Raw genomic sequence first — 26,139 nt, forward strand, 5'->3', positions numbered from 1 at the left:
TTCCTCCCCTGGTGGAATGGGCTTGGGCCTTCAGAAGGGCTGAGAGTTCCTCTGCAAGTACCTGCCTATGCTGAGAGCTGAATAAGCTCTCTGTGGGAAATCTGGAAGATTCTGATACCAACTGGGGGTGTATCTGAGCTGGACTATTTGAAGGTGGTAGGAGGTGATAAGGGGCCACCTTTCTTGAAAAACTTTCAGCCTCCCCCTGACCGGCAAGTCATCTGGGACGGACACTTACTGTGGCTATGCTCTGCTGGAGCCAGTCAAAAGCTCATCCATTGTTTTTCATGAGGAGCAGCAGGGGCCTTAGGCGCATGCTTTTGATGTGAACGAACATTCTGGGGCTGAGCCTGAGCAGGCTGGTGAGCCAAGGGGTTGTACCCACACCTTTGATAGTAATAGGAAATCCTCCTTGGCTTGTCTAAAATCCTCCTAGATGAGGAGGTAGATGCAGAAGGCATCTGGCAGGAGAGAAAAGAAATGGTATCTGGATGTTTCTTGATTTGGTCTGCGACCTCCTCAACCTTCTCTCCAAAAAGGTTATCCCCCCGGCATGGTGCATCTGCCAACCGCTGCTGAACAGAATGTTGCAAATTAGAAATATGCAGCCATGAGAATCTGCGCATTGCTATACTCTGGGCAGAGATCCTGGATGCCACGTCAAAAGTGTCATAAGTGCCCCTGGCCAAGTACTTTCGACACACCTTCTGCTGCTTGGCCAACTTGCGAAGTGACTTGGCCTGCTCTGGAAGGCGCATCTCAGCAAGGTCCATCAACTTGCGCACCAAGTTTCGCAAGTAGATGCTCATGAAGAGCTGGTAGGATTGTATTCGGAAGGGGAGCATTAAGGCCTAGAACAGTGATGGCGAACCTTTTAGAGACCGAGTGCCCAAACAGCAACCCAAAACCGAATTATTTATCGCAAAGTGCCGGTACTCATTATGGGCGGGGTCACCACATATGACTCCACCCCTATGATAGCCACACCCCTTACACCAGCCATGGCGCATATAAACAGACATCATTGAAAATATTATACTAGTGTAGGAGAAAAAAATAATATGATTTTCTTCCATTATAAATCATTTCTGTAAGCTGTTACAGCTCCAGTATGCCCAGTGCCTAATCACTACATCTCTTCTCAGGAAATCTCATCTGTCCTTTAGATTGTAAGCTCTTCTGAGCAGGGACCGTCCTTATTCGTTAATTTGTACAGCGTTGCGTAACCCTAGTAGCGCTCTAGAAATGTTAAGTAGTAGTAGTAGTAGTGCAAAATAAGACAGCAGATGTAAATTCTCCAATTCGACATATTTCAAACACTAAAATGAAAATAAAATGATTTTTCCTACCTTTGTTGTCTGGTGATTTTGTTTTTCTATCCATATTGGTTTTAGTCGCTGATTCTGCTGCTCTCTATCTGTTCTCTTAACTCCGTTTGCAGGGCTTCCTTTCCATTGATTTCTTTACTTTCCTCCTTTCTTCTTCATTTCTTGCCCTCCATCCATGTCCAGCAACCATCCTCTCCCCTCCAGCCACAAATGTCCAGCTGCCCTCCTCTCCCCCCTGCCCTACCTCCCAGCACCCAGCAGCACCCAGCACCAGGCTTCCCTCCCACCCAGCACCCACCATCAGGCTTCCCTCCCACCCAGCACCCACATCAGGTCTCCCTCCCACCCAGCAGCACACAGACAGCACCAGGCCGGCCACCCGCCCTCCCTCCAACCCAACGAGCATCAGGCCGCCCGCCCGTCCATCCTCCCTCCCTCCCAGCACCAGGAACCCCCGCCTCCTAAAATTTAAAAAGCGTACCTCCTCAGTCGGGGTTAAGGCAGCGTGCGTCGACAGCGAAGCACTTGTGCTTCGCTCGACGCGCCTTCGGCCTTCCCTGTCTCTCAAGCTTGAGACAGGGAAGGCCAAAGGCGCATCAAGCGAAGCACAGGCGCTTCGCTGCCACTGCCGACGCACGCCGCCTTAACCCCGACTGAGGAGGTACGCTTTTTAAATTTTAGGAGGAAGGGGGTTCCTGGTGCTGGGAGGGAGGGAAGGAGGACGGGCGGGTGGGCGGGCTGAAGGCCGAACTGGGAGGGAGAGTGGGCGGACCAGCGATGGCGACGGCGCACGTGCCAAGGGAGAAGGCTCTGCGTGCCCTCTCTGGCACGAGTGCCATAGGTTCGCCATCACTGGCCTAGAACATCTTTCTCCCAAAAGAATCCAGGGTTCTAGTCTCTCTACCTGGGGGTGCCGAGGTATAGTCCCTGGAACGCCTGGCTCTTTTAAGAGTGGATTACACCACCATGGAATTGTGAGGCAACTAAGACTTATCAAATTCAGGTGTGCTGGGGGTCTGGTACATGGAATCAATCTTCTTGGGCAGTACTGAGACCTACAGAGGGGACTCCCAATTCCTAATGAGGACTTTCTGGAGTACCTCATGGAGAGGGACAGTCACAGCCTCCCTAAGAGAAGACATGTAGTCCAGGACCTCGAACATCGTAGCACTGGGCTTGTCCTCCACTTCTAAAGGAAATGGAATGGCAATCTTTCCCTTTACAAAAGATGGAAATGAAAGGCTCTCCAGGGGAGACTTTCTCTTTTCAGGTGGTGGGGAGGGTTCAGAGGGTATCCCATAGGACTTGTCTAAGTACCTGGGATCTTCCTCTGACTAAATGTCTGAACCTGCGGTTCCTCTTGTACTCAGCAGGCTTACTATCGCAACAACTATCGTTCCATTTAGGGGAGATTCTGACTTAGAGGCATTCAGTCATAATCCCACAGATGGTAGCTTCGCCCCATTGGCTCCTCAGCCAAGCACACACACCACATGTCTGAACCTGCGGTTCCTCTTGTACTGAGCAGGATTACTATCGCAACAACTATTGTTCCATTTAGGGGGGGGGATTCTGACTTAGAGGCGTTCAGTCATAATCTCACAGATGGTAGCTTTGCCCCATTGGCTCCTCAGCCAAGCACATACACAACACTGGAGCCACCAAGAATGGGTTTCTGTTCCAGAGATCATCCGATTGTACCGGATACAGCGCTTGAAGCCACTGGGAACTTTACTGGACATGGACAGGAAAACTTTGTCGGCTGAATTAAAAGTAGTGATGGTGCTAGAAAAAGGGATGAGCCACCTGAAAAAAAAATAGGGAGTGAACCCGGCCGAGGCCAAGGCCCAAAAGTGGCCTTGTAATGATGAAAAATTAAGGAACTTAAAATTTTGGCAAAAAAAAAACTAAGAAAAAGGAAAGGGTAAAACAAAGTTCTGTAAACGGAAGGACCACAAAAAAGGCGAAGAAAAACACGCCGGAGGCACAAAAGAAGCTCTTAGACCGAGCAAGTGTGGAGACGGTAAAAAAAAGTATACCCTCTCCTCACTGCAGTAAAAATGCAACTGAGATGACTGCGTTTGTGCGGCGGGCAGGAAGGCACTCGAGCATGGGTGGTGGAGGTGTTTTGTGCTCCACAAAGCTCTTCTTATGCTTGTCATAAGATCCAAACTGGGCAATGCGGCCTGCGTTACCCACTTGTGAGAGTAGATAGGCCTGCTTGTCCTCGGAGAATGCAACTTAGAGCCCTAACGCAGATTGATGACTTCTTCCAATGATCTAAGTGAAAAAATCATGCAAATCAGCTTATTAACAATTCTGAATGAGTGAAATTGTGAAATAAATAAACATAGAGGTGTAGTTTCAAAGTCTACAATTTCACTTGAACTTCAAAATTTTGAGCTGTAAAGCAATTTGCATAGTATTAAAATGAGTGGGCAAAATGCAAATATTTTCGATAGAATGTAGAAATTGGAATTGCAATGTCCAGGTCAGGACATACCTCATTCTAGTAATATTTTAGAAACAAATATGCCAATATAGAGCCTCTTCTAAAATACAAGTGGGAATGCACATGTATGCACTGGTTACATTGGGCAGGAGCAACCATTTAACATATATCAAAGCCTGAAACATCAGAAGCAATTCATCAACATACATGTCTAAGTATTGGCATTTACATGCATAAGCTGGTATTTCAGAACAGGTGTGAATACAGATTTGTGTGTGTGCCATTTTGGAACCCAAAAGATCTAAAAGCACCCAATTTAGAACACAGGCCACAATTATTTGGCAGTAAAACAATTTTTTTTAGGGGTGGGGATAGGGTGAACCACTGGAGGATTACGGAGCCAACCTCCCCTAATTTCTCCTGTATGGTGCTGCCCAAACAAGTACTTTACAAAACTCATACGTACCCAGAAGCAGCTGTAAATCTCAATGTTGATTTCTGAAATCATATAAATGCATTCCTCATCTGGAAATGGGGAATACACTTGTCTCATTTGGATTCGCCCTAGTCCTGCCCAAACCTCACCCACCTCCTTGTAGTATACACATAGTAAAGATTTATATGTGTAAATCTTAGCTTTCTAACCTGGATTTCTAATATTTGAGGTATATGTTTAAATGCTGATATTTTCATGCGTAAGGGCTTCTAACATAAGGGACAAAATGTTCTGTGTATGACCACCCCATGTTTCTTAGGGAAATTCAATTATTTATTTAATTCTGGAAAAGCTGGACTGACTAGCTACTTTGCCCAGTTCCTCCTGCTTTCTGACATGCTCTCCAAATTACATTTGGCAGCTTCAGATTTACCAATTGGCCTCTGACTGAAAAGGACAGTGGGGAGTGCAAAGGATTTTTCTCAAGTCATCATCTCAGAGTTGGTCAAATGGTAGTAACAGATATAGCTCTGAATGAACTTGCAGTCTATTGTCCTGGCGACAAGAGTACTTCTGCAAGACTAATAAAAGTACTGCCAACTTCTTAGAAAGACTGTTACAATATTCGCCTGCACTTTTGTACTCAGTTAATCTGCTTTCATAAAATAATTTAACAGGGGTCTCCCAAAAGCTTCCAATATCTCCTTCTAGCATATCACTGTGGAGGACCTTACCTACAAAGAAGGAGAAAATGAAGGCTCCTTAACTCCTCTCTTCCCTGAAAACTAGAAACTATGTATGTAGGATATTGGATGACATTCAGGTGTAGGACTGCAGAGGATTTACTATAACACCATTCATTCTGCAAAATGGATGAATACAGACTTCTCATGGTGAAAAATGTTCTGCTACAATTCTGCTTTAACAGCAAGTTGTCTCAGCAGATTTTATAGTCTTGCTGCTGCCTGGACATTCTCTGACACGCTAATGTTCCAGAGATTTATAGAAAATGATAACACAAAATTCAAAGAACATGATGTTACAGAATTTCTAGCTAGTATGAGGAAGAAAATGCCAGAATTACCAAAAAGGTAAAAAAATGAGCAATAATAAAGAGTTAAATGATTGAAACCAGAATATCACTATGTGTAAGGCGCAGAACATGTTAAAAGCTTCCAGTAGCTTTTCAGTCAATTAAGCCTGGCCTAGCTTAGGGAACAATCTGAAGCTCTCACTCTTTGAGTAGGCAACATTTTAAGACTCTAGTGCATAGCAATTCATCAGTCTTTACTAGAAGGCAAACCAGGCACATCTAAACAGATCCACAATTGTCCTTATAATAAGTAAGAAACAAAGAATGATTCGAACAGCTATGCATTGAAAGAGTTTCACAATGTTGTCTACCACTCAACCAGATGAGGTCTGATGTATCATGCCGATTTCACTTGTAGTCATCATGATTTCTAGTCTTCTCTCCCGCACATAACTCAGCTATGGGAAGGGAAGGGAAGGGAAGGGGCAGGGAGGGGTAGGTGTGGGCTGCACAGCTTTATAAAGCCTCTGTCATGAGGCAAAGGCCCGGAGACTGGTCTTCCATTCTTTCTCTCAGCCAAAGTGGTAAGTGGGAGGAAAACAGCAGGTAAGATGTTATGTTCCAGGAGTCAAGTAGGGAGGAAGAACTAGTAGATCTGCACAAGGGAACCCCTCCTAGCACATAATGAGATCAACAAACAATTGTGGACCAGGCCTGCATTTCTCAAAAAAGCAAACATAAAAAACACACCTCTTCCCAATGCTTTTTCTTGCATGAAAGCTGAAGTCCTGTGCGTAGGCAGCTTCATTCAAACTGGATAAGAGTGGACTAGCTGACTACCTATTCACATTGGCTGTTGAACAAACAAACGTGTAGCCACAAAAGCATTACCTTTATGTTTTGAGGTACTGTTTTTTTCCTCTAACTAGTTCTGCCAACTCACCTAAACCTGTCCTTTCAATCAACAGTTTATTATTTACAATTCCAAGAGATTTTTGTCTTCAGGATCCCACCAGTATGTGTCATTGTGGGAGTAATTGTTTTATAAATTCACTTGTCATGAACTAAGTGTTCTTCCCACCCCTCCCTTGGGCACTGGCTCAGTCTGAAGGCGAAGGTGCAGTGAAGAAGAATCATGCGATGACTGGTCAGGTGAAGTAATACATCTGAACCGCATCAAGAAGCTGTGCACTCTGGCATCTAGAGACTTTCCTTCACACTGACCGAGAATAATGTAAAGTGATGTGCAATGATATCGCATAGATTTGCTTCTTCTGGTAGGGAGAATATTTGTGACATACGTCCTTCCACCTGGAGGGTGAAAAGCAACTTGTTTTTGTCTCCCCAGTGCAGCTACTATAGTACAACATATACCATAGTTCAATCTCCATTATTTTCCAATGAAATCACATTAGCTAAAAAGTATCAGAATCATTATTTCAGATTTACTGGGAAGTGTTCTTAAAAACAGCTCTTTATTTCTTAAGCCCCATTCGTTTAATGCTTCTCAGGACACTTCAATGATTTCCATACTTCCAGAAAAGCTGGACTGACTACCCACTTTGCCCAGTTCCTCTCGGGACCTGCCTTCTGACATGCTCCCTTCAAATTCCATTTGGCAGCTTCTTCGCTTAAACTGCTTTTCAAAAGAACTTTCTTCGTGCCAGCTGCGCCTGGAATCACCTCGGTCACTAGTCTTCTGTCTCCTGCGCACAGCACAGGTCAAGTCACAACCAGTAGGCAGCTGGCTACAGCTATAAGCAGAGTAAGTGGCATTACTTCCATAAATGGCTGATGCAGAGTAGAAATGTGAGGAATCGGTGGTGAAATACCAGCCATTTGTCAAGGAGGCAGTTGATGTTTGAGGAGCTAAAATGTCCGAGTGCCAGCCCTTCGAGCCCATGCCTGCTGTAGACTTAGCCAAATGCTGCTGGCTGGTGGAGAGACCAAATACAAAGTTGGTTTTATAGTTATCCTCCATACTTCCACTCCGATGAAGTGGGTATAACAGTGGCCTCTGGGTCAGGTTGCTACTTCTTCCCATGTGCTGCCGACTGCTTTTCTTATCTGTCGGACAAGAACTTGAAGGCTTCTTCAGGGCACTTGCTTCCTCTTTGTCAGGACTGGGTTCTGGTGACTGTTCTGAAACTTCCTGAACAGGGGAGAACTGACATAACTTACTGCTGTTCTCTACAGCAGTGGCAGACTTGTAAAACTCAAAATTGTCCTCTAAGGAAGCCAAACCTGCCACATAATGGTTGCTTGAAGAATAAGGTATAGATTTGATATCCAAAGAAAAAGAGCGTTTAAGCCTACTGCTATCCTCTATCCTTTCACCTGAGGACACATGGAGTCCATTGAAATCTTGGAGTAATTGAGAGTCTTCAAGAGATGTTGGAGGTGCTGTGAATGGGAGGCCTCCAGGGAACACTGGCTTCTGCTCTATAGCCTCAGAGGTAGAGTTGGCACAAAGCAAATTTATGGAAATGCTACTGCTTTGCCTGCACTCTGGGACAGTTCCATGCTCACTAACTTTTTCTACGTGGAGAAGTTTCAGCTTGCTGATTGGTACAGTCTGCCCTGCCTGAGTCTTAATTCTCTTTTCAAAGTCCAGAAGCTGGCCCAGAAAATTGAAGTTGGGAGAGATGGTTGGTCTTTTTTCTTTCACAAATCTGTTAAAAAAGTAAAAGAAACCTCAATAGATATAGAAATAAAAACATAAAATGTCTTCATACTAATTATGTAACGTTTTTAATCTCATGTGTTATGAATGGCAAGCAGTTTCCTTAATATACACCTCATATCACTATGAGGGGCATAATCGAACGCAAACGCCCATGTGTAAGAACGTCCATCTCCGAGAACGGGTCCGTGAAGGGGTGGGCCGAATCGTATTTTCGAAAAAGATGGACGTTTATCTTTAGTTTCGAAAATACGGCTTGTGCCAGGGAAATGCATTGGATTGGGCGTTTTTGAGATGTGGGCATTTGTTTGAGCTGGGCGTTTTCGTTTTTCAGCGCTAATCGAAACCGAAGCGTCCCAGCTCAAAAACGACCAAATCCAAGGCTTTGGGTCTTGGGAGGGGGCAGGATTCGTAGTGCACTGGTCTCCCTCACATGCCAGGACACCAACCGGGCACCCTAGGGGGCACTTTTAAAAAATAGGAAAGAACATTAAATTACTTCCCAAGTGCATAGCTCCTTTACCTTGGGTGCTGAGACCCCCAAATCCCCCCCCCCACAACTCAACACCATTACCATAGCACTTAATGGTGAAGGGAGGCACCTACATGTGGGTACCGTGGGTTTTGAGGGGGGTTATAGGGCTCCCATTTACCACCACAAGTGGTACAGGTAGGGGGGATGGGCCTGGGTCCGCCTGCCTGAAGTGCCCTGCATTACCCACTAAAACTGCTCCAGGGACAGGACTTGTTGCTGCTGTATAACCTTGGCATAGCAGTTCACACCGTAAGACTAATCTCGCTGAAAACGTCCTTTATTTCAATAACCGCGTTTACTCACAGTTAACTGCAGATCAGAGGTTGTGCCCCACTGGCAACGAGTCTCCCTGGTACTAAGATTAGCAGTAGGTCAGAGCTGGCAGAATGGTGTACAATGCCCTCTTTCAGCAACATTCAAGGTAAGAACTAAGTTCTGTAACGTGGCTAACACACAAAAGGGATCTAAAACGGACTTACAAAAATGGCCACTACCTCGTGGACTACCGGAAACAAAACCGGGCACACTCTGACCCAGTAAGCAGAGGGAAAAGCACCATGGGGGAAAAGCCTACCAACATCATGAGACTGTAACACAAGCTAGTGAAATCACGGAGCCCAATACCCTACACCCACCACAATGCAATGCTGATGTGACCCTGCAGTGCACCCGAGAGCCACATCTGACCCAGGGAAAGACTGTGAGAGGATCAAACACATTCTGCTGTCATGGAATTTGAGGGTGGCATAGAGACTGGGAAATAAGGTTTTTGCAAGTGGGTTTTTTTTTTGGTGGGAGGGGGTTAGTGACCACTGGGGGAGTCAGGGGAGGTGATGCCCGATTCCCTCCGGTGGTCATCTGGTCATTTAGGGCACTTTTTTGGGACCTGTTCGTGAGAAAAAAAGTGTCCAAAAAGTGTCCTAAATTCTCGCTAAAAACGCCTTTCTTTTTTCCATTATAGGCCGAGCGCGTCCATCTCTGCTCGGCTGATAACCACGCCCCAGTCCCACCTTCACCACGCCTCCGACACGCCCGTCAACTTTATTCATTCCCGCGACGGAGTGCAGTTGAAGACGCCCAAAATCAGCTTTCGATTATACCGATTTGGCCGCCCACGGGAAACGGACTCCCATCTCCCGAACATGGGCATTTTTCTCCTTTCGAAAATAAGCCTGTATGGCTCTCAAGTTACTTTTAAAAGAGAAGATAAGGTACTCTGTGACAAAATGTAAGAGGCTGGGTTTTCTTTTTTTTTGGGGGGGGGGGGGGGTGGGGTGGGGTGTGAGGAGAGTTAATTAAAAATGATAGTTTTGGCTTTGCAATTTCCAATTACTCATTTGGGGACTAGTTTAAATAACAGTTTGCCTTCACTGAGATACATACTATGAGCCTTTATCCACAACTAATACTTATGTTCACATTTTTAAACTCCAACCCTGTCACAGTTCTCAGGGAAAATCTATGACAAGGGTCACAGATCATGGTTTCCTTCAGAATCCAGCAGATATGCACTCAGAGACTGACCAACAAGGGTTGCTTAGTGATAGCTGGGACTTCCTTCCCTTCCAAGAGCTTATTTTGCAGCATTCCCATCTTCAGCCAGTCTAAAGAGCAGAAATATGGCTTGGAAACAAAGCTCAAACATCATAGCAGCATGCAGCACTACCACTAAACCACTGGGCCTGAAAAACTATTTACATCTCTTACACTTCTGTCTGCTATCAATAGAAATCAAACAAAATAAAACATGGAAAAGAAAATAAGATGATACCTTTTTTATTGGACATAACTTAATACATTTCTTGATTAGCTTTCGAAGGTGCCCTTCTTCCTCAGATTGGAAATAAGCAAATGTGCTAGCTGACAGTGTATATAAGTGAAAATATTGAAGCATTACTATGACAGTCTGACAGGGTGGGAGGATGGGGGTGGGTAGGAGGTATGCATGGGGACATCAAAGCATATCATTGATATTCTAACAGAATGTTAGAAATGTATTAAGTTATGTCCAATAAAAAAGGTATCATCTTATTTTCTTTTCCATGTTTTATTTTGTTTGATTTCTATTGATAACCTTAAGAGTGGACTAACACGGCTACCACACTCCTCTACTTCTGTCTGCAAAATTTCACTCACTTAGGCAAAGTTCAAGGGCCACCAAAAATCTAACATATAATTATCTTCTTCAATATTATTTTATCAGTGGAGTAATGCAAGTTAGTTTTCCTCCATTTGAAAACCTTTTTTCCTTTGTTTCCCCTAGCTACTATTGGAAGCTTTTTCCCACCTATTCTTTCCCTTTCTACTCCTCTCTTTTCCCCTTAATGGTATGTATATACCATCACAATAACTACAGCACTGCACATTAGGGATATGGTATGTATATACCATCACTACTACTAACACTTCATATTAGGCATGTGCCCAGGAATTTTTTTTTTTTTTGTATATTTATTTGACATCCCCTCTCCCCAACTTTATTGATTTTTGGTTAATTTCACACACATTTTAACAAAAAATGTAAACATACATCAACTTAATATATGTTAATTTATAGGCTAAAGCACATTAATGATTTAGTGCACACTAAAAAAACAACCCCCATTTACAAAGCTGCACAGCACTGCCGACACAGCCCATTCAAAGTGAAGAGCTGTGGCTTTGTAAATAGGGGCCCAAATGCATACTAATGTATGCACATCCCTAATATACATTTATTTCTCCCCAAGATAAAATCATAAAGAATACTGCTTTTACACTCAATATTTATCAACTAATTATTATGGGGTTCATGCTCCCCATGTGACTAACTCTAGATCAGTCACTCTCAAGCCAGCCCTAACATACCTCGTAGCCAATCTGATTTTCAGGAAATCCATACTGACAATGTGCGAGAGATCTGCAAGCAATGCAGGTGGTACATACAAATCTCTCTCATGTGTCTTCATTGTGGATATCTTTGAAATCCAAAATGGCTAGGGGATACTCTAGGATTAGCTTGAAAAACACTGTTTTACATAATGGTCCATAAAAGTAATTAGTTCCCTCAGTCCCATATGTCTTCAAAATTTAATGGGGCACCAGTAAACACAAGCTACTGCCTTGCCTGTAGGCTTCATCTAAGGACATATCCATCCTCTTCATGATGTAGGCGATGGCGATAGTGGCAGATCGAGAAATTCCAGCAAGACAGTGAACTAACACACGTCCATTGGAGGCTTTTGCTTTCTCTGCACAACAAGAATGAATGAGGCAATCACTATCAAAAGCTCACCAGTTCAAAAGAACATTATAGCACCCAGAGACACAGAGAAACCTATACATAATGAAATGCTGCCGGGCAAACAAAAAAACAAACAAAGAAAAAACACCACACATCTGTGACCAGCTTGACTATTCAGTGGTGCTGTAACCCAGATTCTGACAGAGCTAAAAAACCATAAAAGGAGCAGGAGGAATCTAAAAGGACTTTAAAAAAAAGTTTAAAATTGAGGTCATTTTCCTTGAATGGTGGAGACTACTGTAGTAAGATTATTTTCCTTTTATCTCCTCAGATGCAATTTTGTTTCCTCTTTTCCTTAGTTACATTTATTATGTGACTATATTGTTTGGAAATGAAAATAAAAGTTAAAAAAAATTAGGCCATTGCTACTCAGTGAAGAATTCATCAAGGTGCGGTACAAAACTGCATTTTATCACACCTTGATTTACTGCCAGATTCAGTAACCTGCTGGATCTCACTACTGCAGGTTGCTAAATCCCATTTTAACGCAAGAAACCTTATTCCCACAGTTTGGAAGCACTGGGACGCATAGCCATGGCCCAATGCTGCCGGGGTGGAAGAGCAGATTTCCTCCCCAACCTGGCACAAGACCCCCCCCCTCCTGAGGCCCTGCCCACTCACTCCCAAATTCCAGGCCCCCCAATTTTTTGAAGGACCCCCCCCCCACACACCTGAGCTACCTTTAAATGACTCAGGCAGGTGCTAGACTGGGCAGGAGCAACTGGGCCTCACTCCTACTCAAAGACCTCTCTTGGACCACCAATGCATTCAATGGTAGCCCATGTAGGGGTTGGGAGGAGGCCTTCAAAGGAGTAGGGGGCCTGAAATCTTCAGGGGGAGAGGGGGTGGATGGACCTTGCTCTGCCGGCCTGCGGCCTGGTAGAACTGGGCCATGGCTTTCTGGCCCGATGCTGTTCGGTGCTGAAATAACCCCAGCAAAAAGCTGGAGTTATTTTACTGTGATTTTAGGGCCTTACACCGAAAGTCGTGTTAGGGTATTTGTATAGTAAAGAGCTGAAAACATGCATTTGCATGCTTTGCATTTCATTACTGTGTAACCTACAGCTACTCAAATATCACCATGGTATTTTTAGTCAAGCAGTCTTAGGGCTGTTTAAAAGTCATATTAAGGGCCAAATAACATGACTTAAGACCCTAACACAGCTTGATGAATTCCCTCTTTAATATTAAGCTGTCCTTTGTGATTGTCTTCTATATTCATTCTACATTTAATATCTGGAAAAGTTCTATATACAAAAGAGACAAATAGGTTCACTATTCCTATATAGTTAGGGGGTCTTTTACTAAAGATTAGCTCAAGTTATCTGCAGCAGGGTCCATTTTATTCCTTTGGGCTCTGCTGTAGATAACGCAAGCTAATCTTTAGTAAAAGACCCCCTTAGTCAACTGGCGTCAAACCAAGATTTCCTTAAAAAACAAACAACCCAACAACAACAAAAAAGCCCTCTGCCTTTACAACACAGCCTTAACATGTTATCCCTTTGCTATCTGCAATAAACAGACTAAATCACTTCATCAATAGCAACTGAACTGGTAGTAACTGTTGGTACATACTGTTTAGAAAAAAATAAAGTAAAAGCAACAGAATGTGCCTTCCAAAATCTAGGTTAACCTAATACATAGATTAACTTTGGTTCACTTCTCCTGTCCGGTATTAACTCTGTGACCCTGAGCACTCTCCCTGTAATGAAGCTTGTTTTAAGTCCTTGTGGACAGAGGCTTGGCTCTATGAAAATTAATCTACAGTGCTGTGTACATTAATGGTGATGTACTTTAAAACAATATAAGATTCCGTAAATACATAGCTTTGACTATAGTATTCCTTATTGTTTGGATTAACTCAAAAAAGTTAGCTGATATCAACTTGCCTTCTTTTTTTTTTTTTTTTTGCCCCAGCAGTTTATTCCTCTTTCTTCAGGTTTCCTATCAAAACCAGCCCTATTGGTGCCATACACCTTCATTCACACACAAAAATCCAGGGTCATAGGAGCCAATTTGTTAAAAATGATTGGAGGTGCTAAGCCCAATAGAAATTATCCCTTTCTGGAAACAGCCAAGGAGTTTGCCCACTATAGGGAGTGGTCAAGCACCGACAGAGCTGGCTGCTATGCTTAGGGAATTCTAACAGCTCTAGCCCAGCAATTGCAATAAAGGTCCTTGTTGTTACATTTGTACCCCGCGCTTTCCCACTCATGGCAGGCTCAATGCGGCTTACATGAGGCAATGGAGGGTTAAGTGACTTGCCCAGAGTCACAAGGAGCTGCCTGTGCCTGAAGTGGGAATTGAACTCAGTTCCTCAGTTCCCCAGGACCAAAGTCCACCACCCTAGCCACTAGGCCACTCCTCCTCTCCTTGTCCAGGATAAACAAAATCACAACTCCCTCTGAAATCTGGTATGAATGTACCCTAGTTCCATGTAGTAGGTGTCATCAATGAGCAATGGTTGGGACTCCCTCCTTGCAAGTGCTGTACATAGTGCCTCCACATTATCCCCAGGCTGCATGAGGAGTGAAAGCCAGTCTTGGAACTTGACTTATGCACAGTTGGTGCATAGCACTTGCCACTTAGATCTCTATGGAAGATTATTTTCAAGCTGCCTCACTGCTGCAAAGTTCATAGATACCTTTTACCCACGGCCTTTGCGCCAATCTTCAAAATGAAAAAGTTTATACACTTCTGAAAACTGCTGAAGAGGAGGAAAAAAAAGCCACAAACATGTATTTAAATTTTTCCCCCACAACAAAAAAAAACCAAACAAACAAACAAACAAAAAAAACTCTATGCATCTTGGTCCCTCCGCCCCCAGGACTGCCTTTACTGAATGCAGATAAAAGTGCGTTTGTTGTTCACACACATGGGGCAATTTTCAAAAGGCATTTACTCAGATAAAAGGGATATTTGAAAATTGACCTCTCTGACTAGCTCATGAAGCTTTTTACATCCCAGAGCTCTTTGGAGTGGCATGCATTGGATGTTGTGAATGCCTGTTTTATAACTGAATTACCAGTATACATTCTCTTGGCCTTTCATCAGTTTGTTACTGCTTTTTTTTTTTTTTTTAATTGAATTCTCTTTATTAAAATAGAGTTCTCATAAAGAAATTAATTTTTCATTTCTAAATAGTTTTCCCTTTTATCTGCCCCTGGGATGCTCCAAACTGGAAGGCTGTACTCACATGGTAATGTCCAAAAATGGCCGCATTCTAAAAGCAACATTAGCACATGGCCACCAATAAAAAAAATATAGAAAATTGGCCACGTTACAGCCATAGTAAAAATGGCCTTAGAACACAGGAAAGACCTGTGTAAAGGTGTGCTATATGGCCATTTTCTACTGCATCTTTGTAAAAGGGCCCCAAAGATAAATAAGCCTGGGCTGGCAACTAACAACCCCCCTTCCCTCCAAAAAAAAAAAAAAAAACTATTTACCTATAAAATCTACAGATTTATCCAACCAAGGTAGAATTTTTTCACAGAAACTGTCATTTACAGGCACTCGCAAGAAATGGGACTCTGGAATGAAGTCAGGCTTTGGACAAGTGTTGCTGGCATTCAATACATAGGCAATATCATTCTGTTGTATCAGCTCCTGTAGGAGGAAAGTGAGAAAAGCAAGGATAAAGAAAGATAATGTATTGTATACAACACGCTAATAATAGGATATGAAATATAGACATATCTTGTGCACAAGTTCAGCTATTTTGGGAGAGCAATGAAAAGAAGGTATAAATAAGATGATAGACCTGATACATTACAGTTCTGCAATAACAAACAGTACAGTGTTAATTCTCCTACTGAAAGACACTACAATATATGCAATAGACCATTTGGAGACATTGCTTCCGAAAGACACTAGAGATGTGCAATCATTAGTGCACATTCAGCTGTATGCTCTAAAAAATTTAGAGCGCATTAAATTGATTTAACATGCTAAAACCGACAAATTAAGCAGCCCTTTTACTAAGCTGCGCTAAAAAGTGGCCAGCAATATCCCCAGCACGGGTCTTTCCCGCACACTGATGCCACTTTTAGTGTAGCGTTAAAAATGGCCCCAATTTCCATTATTCCCATTAAGGGCAACGCTCTAATTTCCCCATTAGTATGTGGCCATTAGCACGTGAGCACTTACCGACACCTTTTGTCTAGGCGGTAAGGGCTCATGCGCTAATTGGTTAGCACATGGTGATGTACCTGTGACAACCGATTAGCGCAGAACATGCCCACTCTCCAACCCCAGACATGCCCCCAGAGCTAAAAAAAATTAATTCTATTTTTAACACATGGGAAGTGCATGCCTATCCCAGAACTAATGTAGGATGCCTGAATGCACTCCACAGTACTGCTTCTTAATCTGCAGTAAGCATGCATTAGTGCTTACTGCAAATTAGTAAAAGGGCCCTTAAGCATGCGTCAAGTCAATTAGTGCATGTTGATTAATTTCTATCAACTCAAAGCTGACTCCTGGGATTTTCTCGAGAATATCCTGTCTATTTGTGTGTCGAGGCTTTTTAATGGAGTTTTTTTTAAATACATATTAAAAATGTGTGAAATGAAACAACACTTGAAAATTGGGGAAAATTCAGGGAAAACCCCCTCAAATAACTAGGAGGCCCTTTTACTAAGGCGCACCGAAAAGTGGCCTGCGCTGGTGTAGGCGCATGTTTTGGATGCGCAAAGATCCATTTTTTCAGTGTGCCTGGAGAAAAGGTCTTTTCTTGTGGCCTAAAATAGACGTGCAGCAAAATTAAAATCAGTGCGCATCCATTTTCGGCCTGAGGCCTTACCATCACCCATTGACTTAGCAGTAAGGTTTCACCAGGCGGTAAGCGTCAGTGTGGGTAAACTGTCGATTACAGCAGGGTAAGCACCACACTGTAGAAAATAGAAAATATTTTCTACTGTGTGTTTTGGACGCACGTCAAAATTAGAATTACCACCTAAGGCACGCAGTAGCCGGGCAGTAGTTCTAATTTGACGCACACTGAATACACGTAGGCGCCTATGCGCCTTAATAAAAGGGCCCTAAATCTTTTGCTTGTGCCTAGCAGTGTGCTGGAGCCAGCTCTAACCGGCTCACCAGAGCTGTTTGTTAGATTTTTAAGAATTTTGGGAGTCGGTTGTTAAAGTAGCTACATTAACAACTGGCTCACAAAATTTGGGCTGGTGTACTCTCCTGGCATCGGGCATGCATTGGCTATCTTTGTCCTCCACCCCCCCCCCCCCCCACCTCCTTGCCTCTTCTTGTTCTGTCAGTGCCATGATTATTTCTTTTTTTAAGCAGTGCTGGCACACGCCGGCAGAATAGGCTGCTTCAGCCAATCCCGAGGGCCTTCCTTTATCCAGTCCTTACATGCACATGGTTTGTTTTTTAAACCCAAAGCTGATTCCTAAGAGTGGTTGAATAATTAGGTATAAACTGTGCTTCTGACTTGTTTTGGACTGCTTTGGGTCCTGCTGATCTGTACATCTGCTCTCTGTAATTTTGGTAGATGGAAATGAGAAAATAATTAAGTTTTGGATGTACTTTGTAGAAAGTTGTTGTTTACTTTTGCAAATATGTATATGGATGTCCACAAGAAAAACCTCACTCATTGGCCTTCAATCTCCAGAATAGCGGTGGTAAATCTCCAGCTTTGAGATGGGCCACCCTTGGCATCTCTGAATTCCTTTACCTTTGCTGGTAGGGATACCAAGCCCCGCCAGCCAAATAAATGGACTGCTGCTGCTCCTTGCTGCTTGTTTCTGGTTCTGAGCAGCATGCCAGGACTTCTAGAGCAAGTATGCTTGAGAATTCCAGGAATGCTGCTCAGAGCCACAAACAAGCAGTGGACAGCAGCAGTAGTCCATTTATTTGGCTGGTGGTGCTCAGCATCCCTGCCAACAAAGGTATGCCTAGCGTGTCCACATGGGGGGTGGGAAGGGAGAAGCGTGAGTAATGAGGTGCCCCCCCCAAATTGCAGAGCTGGCTATGCCTGGAGAGAGAGCCTGTTAATTTCCCAGCACACTACTGCTTGTGTATATCCCTAAAAGATAACATGCTTGATGTTTGATCTCTGTTGTAGATAACACTCAAAAAAACAGCAAGTGCTGAAATGGTGAGGTGCCTCTAGGGCTGCTGGGTATACAGTATTCCCTTACGCAAACACAACCACACTGGGAGCTTATTTTCAAGGACTGACTAGCATAATATGAATCAGACATACAACTTGCTGCACAGTGCACACCATGAAAGATTTGATCAGGGTCCTCTAGTTCTAAACAGGGTCCTTTCCACAGCCCTTTGGAGAGAAGGAAGTGGATAGAATTTGTTGGGGGGGGGGGGGGGGGGAAGGTGGAGAAACACAATCCCAGTTATTCTATTCAAACGACCACCAGTGACTACAGCATGGAAGCACAAATACCGGGTTGCAGAATGAACCACAATTATTGGCGGGTTAGCACCACGCTTGACAAAAAAAAAAAATTTTCTGGGGAGAGCTGGAAATGGCACGCGCTCAACTTGAAACTACTGCTGGTGGCTGTGTTGCCCAACAGTAGTTCAGTTTGTAAAAGGGCACCTCTAATTTTCTACCACCACCCATACTTTCTCCCACTCTCACCCCCTCCCACTAAAAAATAAAGAGGAAAAATGAGGATGCAAATAATTTTCACATCCTTACATGGCAGTATATGTATGTTACTGAAAGACAAATAGACGTAATCAGCAATACAGTACTAATATCTTTTCCCAATGAATCTAAGTTGCCATTTATTGTCTAACTATCATACTCTATGCAAGTTTTTATGCAGTTTATTGCAGCGGCAGGTTTATATGAGACACATGGATAGTTGGAGTAGGGGAAGGGAGGGGACAACCAACTTTCCAATATATTTAGAAAGTAAAAAGGAAGCACAATAGCTGGATAGTGCAGCTGATGATATAAAAACAGGTTACTCATAGGCACTTGTTTACATGACCATCACAAGAGCAGAGGGGAACCTTGCTGCCCAGGGTACCAGACAACCACACAAAAGTCCTGCTTACCTCCTCTACTGGTAAGTTTGTCCACTGAAACAGTTCTCTTCTATACAGTATAATTTTAAAGACACAGGAATGCAATTCAGAATCAAATTGGGGTATCCTAACACTACAGGAATACCATTACATGGTTAGCAACTAGCAAGGTGCTAGAAGCAAAGATAGTGCATGTATATTTTAAACATTTCTATTCTGCCAATTCAAATTCCAAATTCTAAGCAAATACAATAATAAAAATATAAATAGTACAACAATAAACAAGTTTACACAGAAGGGCACATTATGACTGTTTTTGAACAATTTAAGGGGCCTTTTTACTAAGCAGTGGTAAGCCCACCTAGGGCTTACTGCATGGCAATCTCTGGAGTCTCAATGTGTGGATGAGGCGATGGTGCAGGGAGAAAGGTTTTAGATTTGTAAGAAACTGGGCAACATTCAGGGGAAGGGGGAGCCTATTCTGGAAGGTTGGGCTCCACCTTAACCAGAGTGGAACCAGGCTGCTGGCATTGGCATTTAAAAAGGAGATAGAGCAGCTTTTAAACTAGAACCTGGGGAAAGGCCGACAGTCATTCAAAAACGCATGGTTTGGAACAAGGTATCTTTCAAAGATATCACCACAAGAGAGAAGAGAGGATATCCCGATAGTGAGGTTGAAAAAGAGACAATAGTAGATCAGGTGTCCTTAAATAAAAATCAGACGAAAGATTGCAAATTAACACTGTCAACAACTGAGCAAGATATAAACAGGAACAACAAACAGTTTGAAATGTCTATATGCGAATGCCAGAAGCCTAAGAAATAAGATGGGGGAGTTAGAATATATTGCACTAAATGAAAAATTAGATATAATAGGCATCTCTCTCATCTGGTGGAAGGAGGATATCCAGTGGGACACTGTCATACCTGAGTACAAATTATATCGTAATGATAGGGTGGATCGAGTTGGTGGAGGGGTAGCATTGTAAGTTAAGGAGGGCCTTGACTCAAACAGAAATTCTGCAGGAAATAAAACACACCTTGGAATCCCTATGGATTGAAATTCCATGTGTAAAGAGGAAAAGGATAGTGATTGGAGTCCACCTGGCCAGGATGAACCAAATGTAGAAATGTTATCAGAAATTAGGGAGGCTAATAAACTGGGCAACACAATAATAATGGGTGATTTCAATTACCCCGATATTGACTGGGTAAAAGTAACATCAGGGCATGCTAGGGAGGCACAATTCTTGGACAAAATCAAGGACTGCTTTATGGAGCAGCTTAGTAAAGGAGCCAACAAGAGAAGGAAAAATTCTAGACCTAGTAGTCCTTAGTGGAGCGCATGATCTGGTGCAGGAGGTAATGGTGCTGGGGCCACTTGATAGCAATGATCACAATATGATCAGATTTGATATTGGCTCTGGAGTACGTACACACAGGAAATCCAAGATGTTAACATTTAACTTTCAAAAAGGAGACTATGATAAAATGAGAAGAGTAAAAAAAAAAAAAAACCCCAAACACACATACAAAAAAAAAAACTTAGAGGAGCAGCTGCGAAGGTCAAAAATTTACATCAGGCGTAGATGCTGTTCAAAAATACCATCCTGGAAGCCCAGGCCAAATATATTCCATGCATTAAAAAAGGTGGAAGGAAGACCAAATGACAGCTGGCATGGTTAAAAAACGAGGTGAAGGAAGCTATTAGTGCTAAAAGAAAATCCTTCAGAAAATGGAAGAAGGAACCGACTGAAAATAAAAAGAAACAGCATAAGGAATGGCAAGTCAAATGCAAAGCGCTGATAAGGAAGGCAAAGAGGGACTTTGAAAAAAAGATTGTGTTGGAGGCAAACACACATAAAGCGAATGCTACATACCTGTAGAAAGTATTCTCCGAGGACAGCAGGCTGATTGTTCTCACTGATGGGTGACGTCCACGGCAGCCCCTCCAATCGGAAACTTCACTAGCAAAGGCCTTTGCTAGTCCTCGCGCGCTCATGCGCACCGCGCATGCGCGGCCGTCTTCCCGCCCGAACCGGCTCGTGTTCGTCAGTCCCATAAGTAGCAAACAAAGCAAGGGAAGACACAACTCCAAAGGGGAGGCGGGCGGGTTTGTGAGAACAATCAGCCTGCTGTCCTCGGAGAATACCTTCTACAGGTATGTAGCATTCGCTTTCTCCGAGGACAAGCAGGCTGCTTGTTCTCACTGATGGGGTATCCCTAGCCCCCAGGCTCACTCAAAACAACAACCATGGTCAATTGGGCCTCGCAACGGCGAGGACATAACTGAGATTGACCTAAAAAATTTATCAACTAACTGAGAGTGCAGCCTGGAACAGAACAAACAGGGCCCTCGGGGGGTGGAGTTGGATCCTAAAGCCCGAACAGGTTCTGAAGAACTGACTGCCCGAACCGACTGTCGCGTCGGGTATCGTGCTGCAGGCAGTAATGAGATGTGAATGTGTGGACAGATGACCACGTCGCAGCTTTGCAAATTTCTTCAATAGAGGCTGACTTCAAGTGGGCTACCGACGCTGCCATGGCTCTAACATTATGAGCCGTGACATGACCCTCAAGAGCCAGCCCAGCCTGGGCGTAAGTGAAGGAAATGCAATCTGCTAGCCAATTGGATATGGTGCGTTTCCCCACAGCCACTCTCCTCCTATTGGGATCAAAAGAAACAAACAATTGGGCGGACTGTCTGTTGGGCTGTGTCCGTTCCAGGTAGAAGGCCAATGCTCTCTTGCAGTCCAATGTGTGCAGCTGACGTTCAGCAGGGCAGGAATGAGGACGGGGAAAGAATGTTGGCAAGACAATTGACTGGTTCAGATGGAACTCCGACACAACCTTTGGCAAGAACTTAGGGTGAGTGCGGAGGACTACTCTGTTATGATGAAATTTGGTGTAAGGGGCCTGGGCTACCAGGGCCTGAAGCTCACTGACTCTACGAGCTGAAGTAACTGCCACCAAGAAAATGACCTTCCAGGTCAAGTACTTCAGATGGCAGGAATTCAGTGGCTCAAAAGGAGGTTTCATCAGCTGGGTGAGAACGACATTGAGATCCCATGACACTGTCAGAGGCTTAACAGGGGGCTTTGACAAAAGCAAACCTCTCATGAAGCGAACAACTAAAGGCTGTCCTGAGATCGGCTTACCTTACACACGGTAATGGTATGCACTAATCGCACTAAGGTGAACCTGTGTAGGTCTGTGTAGGACAAGAGCGAGGATCTAGGGCCTTGCTGTCACACCAGACGGCAAACCTCCTCCACAGAAAGAAGTAACTCCTTTTAGTGGAATCTTTCCTGGAAGCAAGCAAGATGCGGGAGACACCCTCTGACAGACCCAAAGAGGCAAAGTCTACGCTCTCAACATCCAGGCCGTGAGAGCCAGGGACCGGATGTTGGGATGCAGAAGCGCCCCTTCGTCCTGCGTGATGAGGGTCGGAAAACACTCCAATCTCCACGGTTCTTCGGAGGACAACTCCAGAAGAAGAGGGAACCAGATCTGACGCGGCCAAAAAGGAGCAATCAGAATCATGGTGCCTCGGTCTTGCTTGAGTTTCAACAAAGTCTTCCCCACCAGAGGTATGGGAGGATAAGCATACAGCAGGCCCTCCCCCCAGTCCAGGAGGAAGGCATCCGATGCCAGTCTGCCATGGGCCTGAAGCCTGGAACAGAACTGAGGGACTTTGTGGTTGGCTCGAGATGCGAAGAGATCTACCAAGGGGGTGCCCCACACCTGGAAGATCTGTCGCACTACACGGGAATTGAGCGACCACTCGTGAGGTTGCATAATCCTGCTCAACCTGTCGGCCAGACTGTTGTTTACGCCTGCCAGATATGTGGCTTGGAGCACCATGCCGTGACGGCGAACCCAGAGCCACATGCTGACGGCTTCCTGACACATGGGGCGAGATCCGGTGTCCCCCTGCTTGTTGACGTAGTACATGGCAACCTGGTTGTCTGTCTGAATTTGGACAATTTGGTGGGACAGCCGATCTCTGAAAGCCTTCAGAGCGTTCCAGATCGCTCGCAACTCCAGGAGATTGATCTGGAGATCGCGTTCCTGGAGGGACCAGCTTCCTTGGGTGTGAAGCCCATCGACATGAGCTCCCCATCCCAGGAGAGACGCATCCGTGGTCAGCACTTTTTGTGGCTGAGGAATTTGGAAAGGACGTCCCAGAGTCAAATTGGACCAAATCGTCCACCAATACAGGGATTTGAGAAAACTCGTGGACAGGTGGATCACGTCTTCTAGATCCCCAGCAGCCTGAAACCACTGGGAAGCTAGGGTCCATTGAGCAGATCTCATGTGAAGGCGGGCCATGGGAGTCACATGGTCTGTGGAGGCAATGTGGCCCAGCAATCTCAACATCTGCCGAGCTGTGATCTGATGTGACGCTCGCACCCGCGAGACGAGGGACAACAAGTTGTTGGCTCTCGCCTCTGGGAGATAGGCGCGAGCCCTCCGAGAATCCAGCAGAGCTCCTATGAATTCGAGTTTCTGCACTGGGAGAAGATGGGACTTTGGATAATTTATCACAAACCCCAGTAGCTCCAGAAGGCGAATAGTCATCTGCATGGACTGCAGGGCTCCTGCTTCGGATGTGTTCTTCACCAGCCAATCGTCGAGATATGGGAACACGTGCACCCCCAGCCTGCGAAGTGCCGCTGCTACTACAGCCAAGCACTTTGTGAATACTCTGGGCGCAGAGGCGAGCCCAAAGGGTAGCACACAGTACTGGAAGTGACGTGTGCCCAGCTGAAATCGCAGATACTGCCTGTGAGCTGGCAGTATCGGGATGTGCGTGTGGCGTCCTTCAAGTCCAGAGAGCATAGCCAATCGTTTTCCTGAATCATGGGAAGAAGGGTGCCCAGGGAAAGCATCCTGAACTTTTCTTTGGACCAGATACTTGTTCAGGGCCCTTAGGTCTAGGATGGGACGCATCCCCCCTGTTTTCTTTTCCACAAGGAAGTACCTGGAATAGAATCCCAGCCCTTCTTGCCCGGATGGCACGGGCTCGACCGCATTGGCGCTGAGAAGGGCGGAGAGTTCCTCTGCAAGTACCTGCTTGTGCTGGAAGCTGTAAGACTGAGCTCCCGGTGGACAATTTGGAGGTTTTGAGGCCAAATTGAGGGTGTATCCTTGCCGGACTATTTGGAGAACCCACTGATCGGAGGTTATGAGAGGCCACCTTTGGTGAAAAGCTTTCAACCTCCCTCCGACTGGCAGGTCGCCCGGCACTGACACTTGGATGTCGGCTATGCTCTGCTGGAGCCAGTCAAAAGCTCGTCCCTTGCTTTTGCTGGGGAGCCGAGGGGCCTTGCTGAGGCGCACGCTGCTGACGAGAGCGAGCGCGCTGGGGCTTAGCCTGGGCCGCAGGCTGTCGAGAAGGAGGATTGTACCTACGCTTGCCAGAAGAGTAGGGAACAGTCTTCCTTCCCCCGAAAAATCTTCTACCTGTAGAGGTAGATGCTGAAGGCTGCCGGCGGGAGAACTTGTCGAATGCGGTGTCCCGCTGGTGGAGCTGCTCTACCACCTGTTCGACTTTCTCTCCAAAAATATTATCCGCACGGCAAGGCGAGTCCGCAATCCGCTGCTGGATTCTATTCTCCAGGTCGGAGGCACGCAGCCATGAGAGTCTGCGCATCACCACACCTTGAGCAGCGGCCCTGGACGCAACATCAAAGGTGTCATACACCCCTCTGGCCAGGAATTTTCTGCACGCCTTCAGCTGCCTGACCACCTCCTGAAAAGGCTTGGCTTGCTCAGGGGGGAGCGCATCCACCAAGCCCGCCAACTGCCGCACATTGTTCCGCATGTGGATGCTCGTGTAGAGCTGGTAAGACTGAATTTTGGCCACGAGCATAGAAGAATGGTAGGCCTTCCTCCCAAAGGAGTCTAAGGTTCTAGAGTCCTTGCCCGGGGGCGCCGAAGCATGCTCCCTAGAACTCTTAGCCTTCTTTAGGGCCAAATCCACAACTCCAGAGTCATGAGGCAACTGTGTGCGCATCAGCTCTGGGTCCCCATGGATCCGGTACTGGGACTCGATCTTCTTGGGAATGTGGGGATTAGTTAGAGGCTTGGTCCAGTTCGCCAGCAATGTCTTTTTTAGGACATGTTGCATGGGTACAGTGGACGCTTCCTTAGGTGGAGAAGGATAGTCCAGGAGCTCAAACATTTCAGCCCTGGGCTCGTCCTCCACAACCACCGGGAAGGGGATGGCTGTAGACATCTCCCGGACAAAGGAAGCGAAAGACAGACTCTCGGGGGGAGAAAGCTGTCTCTCAGGAGAGGGAGTGGGATCGGAAGGAAGACCCTCAGACTCCTCGTCAGAGAAATATCTGATGTCTCCTTCGTCTTCCCACGAGGCCTCACCATCGGTGTCAGACACAAGTTCACGGACCTGTGTCTGCAACCGTGCCCGACTCGACTCTGTGGAGCCACGTCCACGATGGGGGCGTCGAGAGGTAGACTCCCTCACCCGCATCGGCGAAGCTCCCTCCGCCGACGTAGTCGGGGAGCCCTCCTGGGAGACCTCACCTCGGGCGATGGACCAGCCGGCGCCACGCTCGACGGTACCGGTGGCGCAAGCACCGCCGGTACCGGAGGGGTAGGGCGCAACAGCTCTCCCAGAATCTCTGGGAGGACGGCCCGGAGGCTCTCGTTCAGAGCGGCTGCAGAGAAAGGCATGGAGGTCGATGCAGGCGTCAACGTCAGAACCTGTTCCGGGCGTGGAGGCTGTTCCGGGCTGTCCAGAGTGGAGCGCATCGACACCTCCTGAACAGAGGGTGAGCGGTCCTCTCGGTGCCGATGCCTACTGGGTGCCGACTCCCTCGGCGACCCAGAGCTCTCGGTGCCGACACGGGAAGGAGACCGATGACGATGCTTCTTCGACTTCTTGGAACGAAGCATGTCACCGGAGCTTCCTGGCACCGACAAGGAGGACGTAGAATCCAGCCGTCGCTTCCTCGGGGCCAAGGCCGAAGGAGGTCGGTCTCGGGGGGCTGTACCGCAGGAGCCCTCAGGGTAAGGGGAGACCCACCCGAAGGCTCACCGCCACCAGCAGGGGAATGGACAGCCCTCACCTGCACTCCAGACGAAGCACCACCGTCCGACGACATCAGGAGACGAGGTCCCGGTACCACCGACGTCGACGCAGCTGTCTGATGTCTCAGCGCCGATGCAGAGGGCCGATGCCTCGATGCACTGGCGCCGAGGATGAAGGTCTGGACGCTGAAGACGTCGATGCACTCGATACCCCCGGTGCCGATGTCGACGAAGAGCCCGAGAACAAAACGTTCCACTGGGCCAATCTCACTACCTGAGTCCGCTTTTGCAAAAGGGAACACAGACTACAGGCCTGCGG

General features: G+C 45.8%; 1 protein-coding gene across 3 annotated transcripts in view; it reads right to left on the minus strand.

Annotated features, from left to right (window-relative positions):
• Window positions 1–2,593: 2,593 nt before the first annotated feature.
• The window catches only part of DUSP16 (dual specificity phosphatase 16), a 198,628-nt gene continuing 175,082 nt past the window's right edge, over window positions 2,594–26,139 (minus strand). For all 3 annotated transcript variants that reach the window (XM_030214783.1, XM_030214784.1, XM_030214785.1), the window contains 3 exons: window positions 15,200–15,359; window positions 11,574–11,697; window positions 2,594–7,921 (listed from right to left, as the gene is read on the minus strand). In XM_030214783.1, the coding sequence (XP_030070643.1) occupies window positions 6,757–7,921; window positions 11,574–11,697; window positions 15,200–15,359 (1,449 nt within the window). In that variant the 3' untranslated portion in view covers window positions 2,594–6,756. The remainder of the gene's footprint in view (window positions 7,922–11,573; window positions 11,698–15,199; window positions 15,360–26,139) is intronic.

The sequence above is a fragment of the Microcaecilia unicolor genome, chromosome 9, assembly GCF_901765095.1.
Source record: "Microcaecilia unicolor chromosome 9, aMicUni1.1, whole genome shotgun sequence".
NCBI classification, from domain to species: Eukaryota; Metazoa; Chordata; class Amphibia; order Gymnophiona; family Siphonopidae; genus Microcaecilia; species Microcaecilia unicolor.